The sequence below is a fragment of the Heterodontus francisci genome, chromosome 30 (assembly GCF_036365525.1).
Source record: "Heterodontus francisci isolate sHetFra1 chromosome 30, sHetFra1.hap1, whole genome shotgun sequence".
NCBI lineage: Eukaryota > Metazoa > Chordata > Chondrichthyes > Heterodontiformes > Heterodontidae > Heterodontus > Heterodontus francisci.
In genome coordinates, this window is record NC_090400.1 from 46,339,138 (window position 1) to 46,353,142 (window position 14,005).

The 14,005-nt window shown below is 41.4% G+C and overlaps 1 protein-coding gene across 6 annotated transcripts in view; it reads right to left on the reverse strand.

Annotated features, from left to right (window-relative positions):
* Positions 1 to 1,790: 1,790 nt before the first annotated feature.
* Positions 1,791 to 14,005, reverse strand: part of LOC137346729 (hepatocyte nuclear factor 1-beta-like) — a 91,637-nt gene continuing 79,422 nt past the window's right edge. For 4 of the 6 annotated variants that reach the window (XM_068010493.1, XM_068010490.1, XM_068010492.1 and 1 more), the window contains 2 exons: positions 10,932 to 11,026; positions 1,791 to 8,034 (listed from right to left, as the gene is read on the reverse strand). In XM_068010493.1, coding sequence (XP_067866594.1) covers positions 10,973 to 11,026 — 54 coding nt within the window. In that variant the 3' untranslated portion in view covers positions 1,791 to 8,034; positions 10,932 to 10,972. Of the gene's footprint in view, positions 8,035 to 10,900; positions 11,027 to 14,005 lie in introns of all 6 variants that reach the window. The other 2 variants (XR_010968769.1, XM_068010491.1) reach the window with 2 other exon arrangements.

Below are 14,005 nucleotides of genomic sequence, written 5' to 3' on the forward strand. Positions count from 1 at the left end.
AGTATTCTGTCAATGTACATTGAGCTACACTGAGTGTACAGCACAGAAAGAGGCCATTCGGCCCAACTGGTCTGTGTTGGTGCTTATGCTCCACATGAGTCTTCTCCCACCCCATCCCCCCCACTTTATTTAATTCTTATTTCCTTAATGTGCTTATCTAGCTTTCCCTAGATTCACCTCTGCTATTTGCCTCAACTACTCTATGTTGTAGCATGTTCCACATTCTTACCACTTGCTGGATAAAGACATTTCACCTGAATTCCTTATTGGATATTTATGACCTCCAGTTTTGAACTCCCCACAAGTGGAAATATTTTCTCTACATCGACCCTATCAAATCCTTTCATTATGTTAAAGATCTCTATCAGATCACTTCTCAGCCTTTTCTATTCTGGAGAAACCAGCCTGCTGAGTCTTTCTTGATTAGTATTTTAGTACTATAGGACAATTATTAAAGTTCACACATGAACGGCTGGATTTTGTGCTGGAGGCAGGGCTCCCAGCTCCGGGCCAAAAAGGCAGAGAGATCCTCCTGTCTTTTTGTGTCAAAGTTTTAGGAGGCGGGATCCCCATCGTTTCAAAGACTTTAAAGGGATCGGGATCCTGCCTCCAAGAATGCCGGCCAATCAGAGTCTCGGCAGCTGTCAGTATTGACAGTGCCACCGGAAGCGGTGGCCACTGCTGGTACTGCAGAGGCCTCGGACCCAGGCCCAATGGTGGAAACCCAGCCCCAAGAGGTAGGTGAGGTGGGGTCACTGAGGCCAGTCCAGAAGGCACCGGTAAGGGGGAACCGGAGGGGGCGGTCTGGTTGGTCCGGAGGACCAGGGAACAAGGGGGTGAATTGGAACCTGGTAGCGGGAGCTCCGTGGGCCACAAGTTACCCATGGAGGAGGGACCCACCCCCCCCAAAGCCTGCAGAGAGACCTTATTTTACGGCGTCCTCCCCCGCGCAGTGGTGGCCCACCCTACCGTTGGTAAGATCCCAGCGGGAAGAGGCCTCTAATTGGCCACTAATAAGCCAATTAAGGGCCTCAGTTGGCCTCTGGGCAGGAAGGTCATCGCAGCCTATCCCACCCCCGGGAAGATCGCTGGGTGTCAGGAAGGTGACGGGCCCTCTGCCCCACCACCACACATCACGATACTCCGCGCCTCCCTGCCTGCGATTTAGCCTTGCGGGGAGGGGGGGGGGCCTGTAAAATCCAGCCCGAAGAGTGGTCGTTGGTATGAGGTACTGAGGGTGGGGGGGGAGGGGTTGCTGTCCCAGTGGAATTGTATCCCAGCAAGAGTTACCTCATTTAAGAAAGGAGGGGAGAGAAAAAGGGAAATATCTTTTTAAAAATGTGATTATTTACATATGGAGAAAAAAGAGACGATTATTTATAAAGCGCCATACATGACTTCTGAAGTCTCAAAGTCCTTTACAGCCAATTAAGTACTTATAAAGTGTAGTCACTATTGGATTGTAGGAAATACGGTGGCCAATTCGTGCATAGCAAGCTCCAAAAAACAATAACGTGATAATGACCAGATAATCTGTTTTTGTGATGTTGATTGAGGGCTAAATATTGTCCAGGACACCGGGGATTACTCCCCTGCTCTTCTTCAAAATAGTGCCATGGGATCTTTTATGTCCACCTGAGAGAGCAGGCCTTGGTTTCACATCTCCTCCAAAAGAAGAAATTCTTTCTTTGCATCTTACCTTGGGATGTTTTCCTACATTAAAGGCGCTATATAAATGCAAGTTGTTGAATATCCGTCTGATTTTGAGTAGAAAGAAAACTCCCGCAGCCTTCAGCATTCATCAACATTGTTTACTCTCAATGTTCACTTTACACATTAAGTATAAATATGATTTTTAAAAGACTGGATTTGCATTTTTACAAAAATAATACATCAAAACAAATCAATTCTAACGGCATTATTTTTCCTCTAGATAAAAAGGTCAGAATCCCTCTATGTCCTTGGCAGTAAAGAAATTGCCAAACATCGACAGACAAAAATATACCAAAGACTGGACCGTCTCTGCTGCTGGGTCTCTTTGACCTGTTGCCTGCAATTATACATTAAACGGCAAGTACCATTGAATATGGGCTGGAGCTGAGATTAATAAACAATTACACACTTTCATGAGGAATAATTTGTGTACATTACAAAATAAGAATTATTTTTGTTTAACATTTTTTTTTGAAAAATTCAGTTTTGACCGAGAATTTCTTAAGCAAAAATGTAAATTAATACTGCTGTATATTGGACATTAGAAACATTACAAAGCATTAAAATACAGTAATTGTAAGATATAATCAATTTTTCAATAATTACACACTTTTATCTAAAATTCTGGAAAGTTTAAATAACACTGTTTTGTCAAATGCAGTGAATGTCAAGAGGGAGAGGAGAGAATGAGAGGGAGAGTTGGAGAGCAAGAATGAGAGGGATGATTAGAGAGAGAGAGAGAGAGAGAGAGAGAAAACAAGATGGGGAACAAGACAGAGAGGATGAGAGGGAGAATTATAGAGTGAGAACAAGGGGGAGAATGGGTCTGAATAAAAGGAGAGAAAGAGAAAAAAAGCGAGGAAAAATAAGAGAGAGAGAGAAATGAGAAAGGATGCTATTTTGTTGCTGTGAATTATACCACATAAATATTTGGGGTCACAATGGGAAATGTTTGATGATACTGAGGACTATGGAATGTAAACCTGCTGTATTCCCTCACTTTGAAATAAAACTCCCAATTTTAGTCCCTCATTTTTATCAGCCTGTGTGTGTGGTACAATCATTTAGTGAGACATCTGTTTATATCTCAGAACTGGTTGATAGGTTAATTGGCCATTATAAATTGCCTCTAGTATAGGTAGGTGGTAGGGAAATATATAGGGACAGGTGGGGATGTGGTAGGAATATGGGATTAGTGTAGGATTAGTATAAATGGGTGGTTGATGGTCGGCACAGACTCGGTGGGCCGAAGGGCCTGTTTCAGTGCTGTATCTCTAAACTAAACTAAACTAAACTACATATCCAGGAATACAGAACCGGTATTTTATAAAAATTTATTGATCTCATATTAGTAAGGTGAATTCATATGCAGCCATATCAATTAGAGATGGTGTAAACAAAATCTAAAGTTTGTGGAATATTAATGTTAATTGTTTAAAAAATCTGTACAAAAATCAAACCAACTGTAAGCTGCTTGAGCTCTGCTTGCTCACTGCACAGAAAAGAGGTAGCATATAGATTAGCAGATATCAAGAGAATGTTAAAGGTTATAGGACATCAAATCCATTGAGAAGCTCCAAGGGCGGTTTAAGCTAGAGATGAAGCTGCAATAACATGGCTAGTCTTGGCATTTAGCTGAACGCAGTGTGCAGAAAATCAAGATTATCAAGTCGTTTGCCCAGTCTCTGTTTATGGGAACCTTGCTGTGTGCAAACTGGCTGCCATGCTTGCCTACCTAACAGTGATTACACCTAAAAAATACTTCATTGGCTGTGAAGCATGTTGTGAGGGCGTGACAGGTGCTATATAAATGCAAGTTCTTTCTTACCAGTAAAATGATGGATGCCAATGTTTGACTGGAAGAACAGCAGGATAATCTGGCACATGATTGAGAGTAATGGGTTGCCAATGGGAACAGTTCTGGACACCAGTTTAATGGAGAATACATTTGATACACAAGTGAATTTCCTTTTGATTATTGCTGTATTATGTGCAAGTATTTTTTTAACTGGATGGCAAAGTTCAACTTCTGAATCAAGATGAACATATTAAACATGCAGTAGTTTTGATAATACATGTTTCATTCAACGTAGCAAACTACCGCAAATCATTGCGAAAGGATCACCAGAATTTTCAACAGGATGACACTTTTTCAAGGCAAGCTGAATGTAATGAGGATGAAGATACCATCTTTCTTTATAAAGTACAAAAAAAAATCCATTGAAATGCTGTGTATAATGTTTATGCAGAGGAGATAGCAACAGGAATGAAGGTGAAGACATTGAAAAGAACTAAATCTGCTCACTTTCTATAAATATCATTATAAAATCTGGGTGGCACATTCAGTAACTAGTTATAGTTAATCTAACTAGCTGCTGGGAAGTCTTTATTTCCAGTATATACAAGCTAATTTTCACAGTCATATCAGCTTAACGACTATTGTCCGGTAATCCGTTATTTATAAGTTTGCAATGGCGCTGATTTTTATGGGAAAATGGGCATAATATATGAATCCAAAACCATGGTTAAAATTGTAGAGAATCAATGCAGTACCTGACTTATTTAACCAGATTAATCCAATAAGCTTAATTATAATTATAATCATGGAAAGCAGTTCCCAAAACACAAAGGTGAAAATCCCAGTAATAAAAACAGAATTTGACAAAGGCACACTCCCAGCATGAAGCATCACCTGCAGGGAGCACCAACTGGGAAAATGCTCCCCATAGTTCTTTATTCATTTTTCATGGCCAAGAGCTTGCCTGCAATTTCCTGATCGGTGATCCCGGTGGGTGATGCTCCAAGCTGAGAGCCCACGTTCCAAAAAATCAGCCCACTCCATCACCGTAGTGACCTTGACAACATGGTATAGTGACGCAAACCACTTGTGCCTTCTGATCTAGAAATCAGTAATAACTCTATCTGTCAGCTCACCCATTCTAAGATGGTTCTGTGGAGTATAGCGCCTGGTGCAATTATTACTTGCCTACAAACGTAAACTTGGAAAATGGCCAGCATAACAAATTGACTATGAAATATAACTTTTCTGGTATTTTGCCCTCTGTGATGGAGTGAGTTAGTTTGATTGACAGCTGCAGGAATTGAAATTCATTTTAGATGACCTGACGTTATCACCAAGGGGAGGGAGGAGCAATAACAGGCAGAACAGTCACATGTCACTTCTGACACAAAAGCACATTACAATTGTGTTGCACTCCCTGAAGAATGCAGAATTAAGACTTTGTGAGATTGTTTTAATTTATTTAGGACTGCGGATCTTTGAAATCGGGGTCTATGCCTCAGAAGTAAGCTTTTATTTCACTCACCTTGTGCTGGAATTTGTGGGTAAACTGTACCCTTCATTTTATCATTCAAACATTCAGATGATGCTTTTCACAGTTGTCATGAACAGAACTGTGAGATTGGAGGATGCAGTCTATTCAATTCCATGCTAAAAGAGGCGTACATTGGTGCTTATATAAACTTTCCTGCTTGTCCTCATTAAGGCACGCAAAACCTGTTTGATTTTTAGATCAAATCTTTTACTTGGTCCAGCACTTCATTGTTCCAAGCTGTCACATTCTATTAATGGATATATTTTTTAATGCAAGTGGCAGGATGCCTCTGTGGAAATAGTATCATTTCAATGTTTTCAGAAGTTAGGAAGTATTGATAAGGAGGGGCAGATTGAGACTGGTTCTCAAAACAGAACTATAGAAGTAGGTTTCTTCAAGTCACAGCTTTTTGTTCCCAATTTTCTCCAGTAATTTCTCCCCCCCCCTCATGTTGATGATTCACCAATGCATATCATTCCATTGTCAGTGGGGGAGAGAAATGTTCTGGGCTTCTAATTATCTATTATCCAATGAGCAACCTTCTAATGACTTGCTGTAATTGGCCAACACGAGGTACGTGTCAAGGCAGGCAAGTCAGAACATGCCTGTGTTTTGCTTCTTTTAAGATTTAGCACCATATTTACAAATGCCAACTATCTAGCAACCTCGCAAAGCATCGGCTTGAGTGACAGATTGCCTTGGACTTGGGAAAGTTACCACTTGAGCCCGAACCTCCCTTTGGAAAAAATCATTTTTAATGACCTTCCCTCCCCCAAGCCAATTTGTTGATCCTATATTGCTATTTCAAGGCCTGTATTCTGTTTCCAATCCTGTTCATCTGCAAGGTCAAGGCCACTGGGATGCGACCTTCTGAAATACTGCTCAAGTCTTCGGACAACAGGAAGTGCTTCTGTCCCCAGGTAATGTCAGCATTTCTGGTCAGTAACAAGGGATCTTTCCCCTTGTCGGCCGCGCTACCCAAGGAGCTGATAAAACTCAAAAAACCTGGTAGAATTGGTGAAGCATTCTAGGGGTTGTTGCAAACTGTAGGGATACTAGGCAGCACTGCAGCAGTAGAAAGCAGCTCGTCACCACCTTCTCAGGGCAATTAGGGATGGGTAACAAATGCTAGCCTTGCCTGCGATGCCCACATCCCCATGAAATGAATTTTAAAAATTCTAGATTCATTTTCAGGGAAGAGTTGAACTCTTAATTTTTATTCTTTGGACACTTGTGAGAACGTTGAAAATTACGAATGACCCTTTTGTCAACCCTTCAAGTGAGCACTAAACATGGCTGGAGAAAATTGGAATCAAAATGTCAGACTAAATCCCAATTCAGACTGACTCCAAATTCCAACACCTCCATTTTCTGCTACAACCTTAACATCAACACCTACATTCAAGGATCTGGTGCTGCAGACACCTGCAGCAACAACTTCTGAAAATGATCCAATCAGAGCTGGGCAAATTCTAAAATAGCGGAATGAATCTATATTCATTTCCCAAAGCAAACATTAAACGAACGTGTTAGTCATTCCCACTGATGTATGCCATGGCAAATGGCACAGTAAAATGTACTTAGTAGCTTCTAGAGAAGAAACAAGCAAAACTGCTGTACCGGCATAGTCATTTCTGGATTCTACAGCAGGTTAGCTAATGTTGTGAGTGAAAACAAGGGAGTTTGAGTCTGAAACATGTCCGCTGTACCACAGCCCACCTTGCGTCGTCACGGAAATGAAATGATCAAGAGCTTCATTAAGCTTTAAAGTAAATAGAAATGACACAAATAGTTGACTGCATTCTTTACCACATTTACCAGCCATAAGTGAATATAAAGCCATTACTGGAAATAGCTGGGTACTACATATCAAATAAGCAGGGACTGGCTTCCAGCTAAGGAAATCAATGGTTTTCCAGCACACATCTGAACAAGTCTCCACCCCCTGCTTCCGCCAATATTAATATTAAACAGTCGGCCTATATGATGCATGTAATCTGGAATGATCGCGCCAACAGAACTTCGGGATGGAGCTGCATCCTCCATTGATTGCTTTCTTTGCAAATCCCCATGTCATTATCTTTTCTGTAAAGGTGTGCCACATATAAAAATGAAGCTCAACGCTCATTGAATGCAATCTGTTTCTCTTTTTTGTCAAATCACTGCCACCATTATGAGACAGTGCTGTGCCCCTAGGAACACCACTCTGTCTCTCCACAACTTCAAAAGGCACTATTCAGTTCACACATTTGAAATCCATTGATACTAGCTGGGGCAACCCTGTTTTCTTCACAAGCTATGTTTGTTCAGCACCCAGTTCCCGCGTGGCACTTAACTTGCAGCTGATGGATTCCTCGGTGATGTCGGCAACCTTGGGAATTGCACTTAATCAGAACAATCAAGATTTCTGTGTTCATTTTCTAAGGCGTTCCTTCATTAGATTTTAACTATAATATGTCTTCATTTAATATTCACAGTTTGGATTTGATTTAACTGTACAAGTGTTTTTGCTTCAAACTTCCAGTAACAGATAAAAAGGTGTTTTCGGCTGAGAATTTAACAAAAAAAAATTGCTGCACAAGTGAGTTCTAAAAAAAAAACCCAATTCTTTAAAACTCTTTCATTATTTTTGTTCTTGAATGAGGCCTGTGCAAACCAGAGCATGATCTGAAACAGGACGCATTTGGTCGTTGGGGAAATACTGTCCCAGCAGGAATTTCAAGGCAAAGTTTGGGTCAGATTTTCTCTTTCGCATCGTGTTCACTGTCAGTCTGCTATGGAACTTAGCTGCAGAGAAGGCCAGTCTTGGACAGCTCCATAGAATCATTCCATGTACTGGCTGGCTCAGTGAGTTTTTCCATAGAAACCCCTGGTCTCCCTAGTTACCAGACAGATGTTGTGGAAACCATTTTGTTTTTTTTTAATGCTGTTATCTGTGATTCGAAGAAAGGCGATGAGTGGAGTATCACCAGGCTTGTAGAGGACACTGAGGAGATTAAAAAAAAGAGAACAGAAAAATGAGTGGCTGCTGTTAAAGCAATCAGTAAGAGTTGCCCTCATCACTATTGAGGCAAAGTTTCCATGTCTACACTCTCAGTATGAGGCACAAGAACATTGATAAGATTATGCACTGCGAGCCTGTGATTGTCCAGTATGCAGCAGAATCTTTTACCCCTTCCCCACACCCCCCCATTTCAATGGATTTGTGAAAGTTTCCACCGGATGGTATTTCTAACAAAACAGTAAACACAAGCAAAAAGGATCTTGGTAATGGAAATCTCCATGATTCCATTTACAGTGCCGGCACACATATAGTGACCGGAACAAGACCCTGCCCCACCTCCTCCCCTCCCTCCATATTGCTTTTATCTTTCAAGTGGGAGCAAAAGTGACAACATTTTCACCTCCCTCTTTCTGTTCAAACATCACTCCGAAGATGTTACAAGTTAGATGTCACATTTTACTCCAGGTCCAAATAACCTTTTAAAAAATACTGAAAAAAAGGTAGTCATTGACTTGTAGCCTGAAATTTACAGGCAACTTTCTGACCTCGAATGGACCCAAGTAATTAATAAACAGGCAGCTTTAATTACATGGATTCCCATATGGAATGCTTAAGGGGTGGTTAAGGACAACATAGCGGCTAAACGTCCCCATTTAAAGGGCGTAAAGACTCCTCCACTGCACTCCTGTTGTATGGCCGAGCATATATCGTAGAATTGTGCTCTCCTTACCCATGATTGTTCTGCTCAATCTAGATGGAAAACCGCAAGCTGGGACGCAATTTCAAGCTTGTGCCATTAATGCAGAAATGGGATTCTTGTCCCCATGTTTTTCAGATTTCTGACTTCCCAAGGCCAATGGAAGATGCATTTGTGTTCTAATTACTCGTTGAAGGCATTATTCTTGCTGAAAGGACTGCACTCAATATTGGTTCAAATTTCACACTGAAAAGGTATATTTTTCACAGAAAAAGATCTAAAACATTCTTGAGATAAACTTCCTCCTGATGATAATTTTAGAGGAAAAGTCCACAAAAATGGCACCACTCCCCACCCCCCCACCCCCCCCAACTTTGCACTCGTGATCTTTTTAATGCTTGCATATTGGCATTTACCAGGAAGCTAGATAAACACGGGGGAGAAAGGAATAGAATGTTATGTTGATAAAGTGAGACGAAGAGATGCGTGAGGAAGCTGATGGTAAGCATAAACATCAGCCTGGACCTGTTGGGCTGAATGGCCTGTTTCTGTGCTGTATATTCAATGTAATATCAGCTGGAGGATTTCACCCCCTTACCCTCAAATACGCTGCAAGGCATTTGGTAAAAAACATAGTTGCCCGCAAAAAAATGTATTTTGGGCCATTAAAGGCTCCCAATCCCCATTGGATCCACTTGATTGGGCAGGAACTGCTCCTCTGAGGTTATGCTCATTGTTGACATTAGTAGTAAATTCATTGGCCCAATTTAGTATTTCTGAACTGCCTCCATATCCATTTTGTTCTGGCTCCAATTTCATTCTATTCCCTGACACATGCATTAAACAATTCTTCACAACAAAGTTCATTGCCAGGTTCCTTTAGCAGTTCACCTGGGGCAGATTAGTGGTGGGATTTGAGACTATACAGAAATGGAATCACTTCTTCTGGCTGCAATTGGATCACTCTTTAGGTACTAAACACCTGATACTGTCACCAAGTTAGTTGATTCCAAAGAAATACTTCTCCTGAAAAATAACCTGAAAGTACAAGTGTCCCCAGCAATTCACTTCATCTGTTCATAGTTGCATAGTTATATCAAGTTTACAGCACAGAAACAGGCTAGTAGGTCCAAATAGTTAATGCTCCCACCTCACTTATGCTCTATCAGCATAACCTTCTAATCCTTTCTCCACCATGTGCATATCTAACTCCCCCTTAAATTCATCTATGCTATTCACTTCAACTACTCTTTGTGATAGCGATTTCCACATTCTTAACACTCTTTGGATGAAGAAGTTTCTCCTGAATTCCCTAATGGATTTATTAGTGACTATCTTGTAGGTATGACCTTCAGTTTTGCACGCCCCAACAAAGGGAAACATTTTCTCTACGTCTACCCTATCAAACTCTTTCATAATCTCAACAGCCTCTATCAGGTTACCCCCTCAGCCTTCTCTTTTCTGGTGGAAAGATCCATGGCCTGTTCAGTCTTTATATTGAGAGAGGCCTCAGATCAGCTCTTCCTCACCACAATTGAGGCAAGATGGTGGCTTCAGTTGCGTACAGTGGAAGATGCATTCGCATTATAATTTTTTTAAGACCTAATATATTGTTACTCTAGCGCCGTACCTGTAGAGTGTGACACAAGATGGGCAAATCCCAAGTTATATTGCCATGCTTTATCATTCTCTACCCAGAGACAACAGGCCTTTGCACATGCATGTTCCGCTCATTGGCACCCAGTTTGTTAAATTTAACTAAATTTTGTTTAAGAAGTTTGCAATGTAAAGGCAGAGGTAGTCTCACACATCTTGTCTTAGTATACACCGAGCAACTATCCATCTGAAATACTTTACACTTTGTACTGACTCAAAGTTGGATTATCTTCACATTATACAAACTGTGTAGTACAATTGGCCCCTTGCTGCACTCCACCTAATAGAGTTTACAATAGTAACAAAGGCCATTCAGCTCACTGCATCTGTGCCAGCGTTACTTGTTCAATTGCAGCTGTCTACTATAAACCCGTAACCCTGTCCTTTCCTCATATTCCATTATATCCTTTCTTTTCAAATACTTATCCAATTTCCTTTTAAACAATGTTATAGTTGCTGCCCAAATCATAGTAAAACATACAATGTTCTAATAACCTGTGTGAAAAAATGTCTTCTAGTGTCCCACCTTTGATCTTCTGGTAATAATCCTGAGTTTATTTCCTCTAGTTACCGATTCACCAACCAGTGGAGACAATCTGTCACTGTTTGCCCTTTCAAAACCTAGTTGTAATTTTGGAAAAAAAATCAGAAAACTGATATGAAAAAATGTCAATAATTTTTGCCAATATGGCAAAACCTTTATGCCAACACCCATTGTAAATAGCAAAGCATGCCCAATGTGCCTGACACTGGCCACTGTGTTACCAGGGAAATACAGCTGGGCTTCAGGGAACCCACCATGGAATGCGAAATTTGAAAACAAAGCTCCTAAAAGGAAAAATGCTTTCTCTTTATTTCTTCCCTCTCCCCACTAAAGAAATGTCATTTAACATCACGGGCTATATTTTCTTTGCACTGCTGTAAAGTCATAATGATTGCTGACAGTCTCCTTTAATAATCTACTTCACGTCACAACCAATTGCTGTGAGCTATCCTCTATAAAGACGCAGTGCAGTTGATCTTAGTTCGTCAGGAGAGTAGTGCCAAACCGGACTAATTTATTGGAACTGTAAACATAATAACCCCGAGATAAGAAGACGCCAGAAGATGTCATTAAGACCAGACCCCTGTGACTCAGGCACTGGCAATACAAACATTACTGATCCCTTAAAGTGACAGCAATGGTTCCTAAACTAAAACAGCCATAGGAATGTCTATCAGTTGTCTTACCTGGGGAAATATGTCCTATCTGACAATATGTGATTAGAGACATTAGAGAAATACATCTATTATAACTCATTTACATATATACCCTGGGGTGATGATTTATTCTGAATGTTAGTACAATAAAGAGAAAAGATCAGCAGCATTGACTACTTATTTAAACTTATAAATTCAGTGCAGTTACACTCCCAGTATTGAGCCACGTTCAAAGGGAGCGCAGGACAGAGATTGAGCTACAGCACTGAATTCTGATTCCAACCCTTGCTCCCTCTGAGTGAGGCTTCTCACTAGAGGCACAGAGGTTGTTGAATTCATCCCCAAAAGCTTTATCCACATTTATCCACATAGAATGCACAGAGTGAATGACTTCCAAAATCACCTGAGATTGTGTTACAGCTTTATAACGCATTCAGAGTGTGCATTTCTCTGTAATATACAAGAACATGGTGCTCCTCAATAATGTGCATGATTTTCTTCTGCACATGGTATGCTCTTTCCTATGTGCTGTATATGATTTCCTCTTTCCCAATTTATAAAAGGGATTGCTTTTCCTTTAATATATCCAATGTACGCCATTTCCTATAATAAATATGGTATGCATGTTTCCTCAATTTACTAGTTTTATTGGTCCTTTCTAATATATACATTGTGCGTGTTGCTTCTGTAATGAATCAAGCCAAGAGGGTGGAAGTAAAGATGATCAACAATTTCAAAAAGGAATTGGATGGGCAGTTGAAGGAAGTAAACATGCTGGGCCATGGGGAGAGAGTGGGGGAATGGGACTGACTAGATTGCTCGACAGAAAGCCAGCATGAACTCGATGAGCCGAATGGCCTCCTTCTGTGCCATAATGATTCTATTATGTCTATGAAAAGCATGCTGTTCCTTTATATTTACAATATATGAAGGTATGCCAACTCTATATAGTATATATGCAGGGCCTGCTATTTCTCTATAATTCACACAGGGTGTGCTCTTTCCATACAGTATATACAGTGTATGCTATTCCTCATTAACATGCCGTATAATGATTTATATCACAATAGTAAGTCACATGGCTTAGAGGAACTACAGAGAGAATCACATGACCCATTGTCATATCAGTTTGAGTCACGCAGAACAAGTGCTGGAGTCTTCCCTTCATTAAAAACTGAAGGGTGGCCAGTAATCATCTGATAACTTCTCTCAATATCCCAGCGTAGAGAACATAAGAAGAAATGACTGAAGCATATGGGGAGACTGCTTGTTCCCCTCTTCCCTGCCAACAATTTTGTCCCCATCTCTCCTGTAGGCATTCACTCTTGCTCTGATAGATTTTAACAAGCACCGAGCCTTCTTTAAAATGTGTTTGTACTGTAACATCCAACAGTGACATTTCAACAACTAGAATACCAGCACCGATCTTTAAAAATGATTGGAAATGTGCAGAGGAAATGAGAAAACAGGTTTTGTAGTGGGGCATTTCTCCTTCCTGTTTTAGATGTAAGGAACTTAAGAGACCATCTTGACCTTTGGCCCCGGGCAATACCCACTCCCCAGGTGCAAAGGTCAGGAAAAAGGGAATGGAGACTCCTTTTGCTGGGTCTTCACATATCTTTAAATAGTCCCTGAATCTCCTGCAATAGGCTTAGGCCCGGTGTGTCAATGTTGAGGAAGCAATGTTTAGAGTGGCGCAGTGGTTAGCCCCACAGCCTCATAGCTCCAGCAACCTGCGTTCGGTTCTGGGGACTGCCTGTGCGGAGTTTGCAAGTTCTCCTTGCGACTGTGTGGGTTGATAGGTAATTTGGCCATTGTAAATTGCCCCTAGTGTAGGAAGGTGGTAGGAGAATTGTGGGGATGTGGGAGGGAATATGGGATTAATGTAGGATTAGTATAAATGGGTGGTTGATAGTTGGCACAGACTCGGTGGGCCGAAGGGCCTGTTTCAGTGTTGTATCTCTCTATGACAGGAAAGGGTGTGGCCACTCACTTTTTTCTCCGAGAAAATGGCTATGGGGCACCTCACAAAGCTGGCACTGGGATGCACTACGGCCACCCCTCAAACCACAGGGTCTGGCAACAACTTGGTGCAGAGCCCAAAAGGTAGATGTTGCACATTTTCTACAATTAACTGATCGAATCTTCGAGGCTTTCGGCTGCTGGTAGCCAGGAACGCGATTGTGGGTCTTTCAGATCTGACGCTGCGCTTGTATCTCCGGCTCTATTTTCAAGGATGGATGCAGCCACAGGGCAGCCTGGTTTCCCACCGCCGCCCCCTTCCCGCCCCCTTCCACCCCCCTCCCCGTCCCCCAAACCATGTTAGCGACTTCATGCAGGAAATTTAGGTGCACTGGTGCGTCCATGTGAGCTCACAGTGCTGTCTTTAAAATAAAGGCT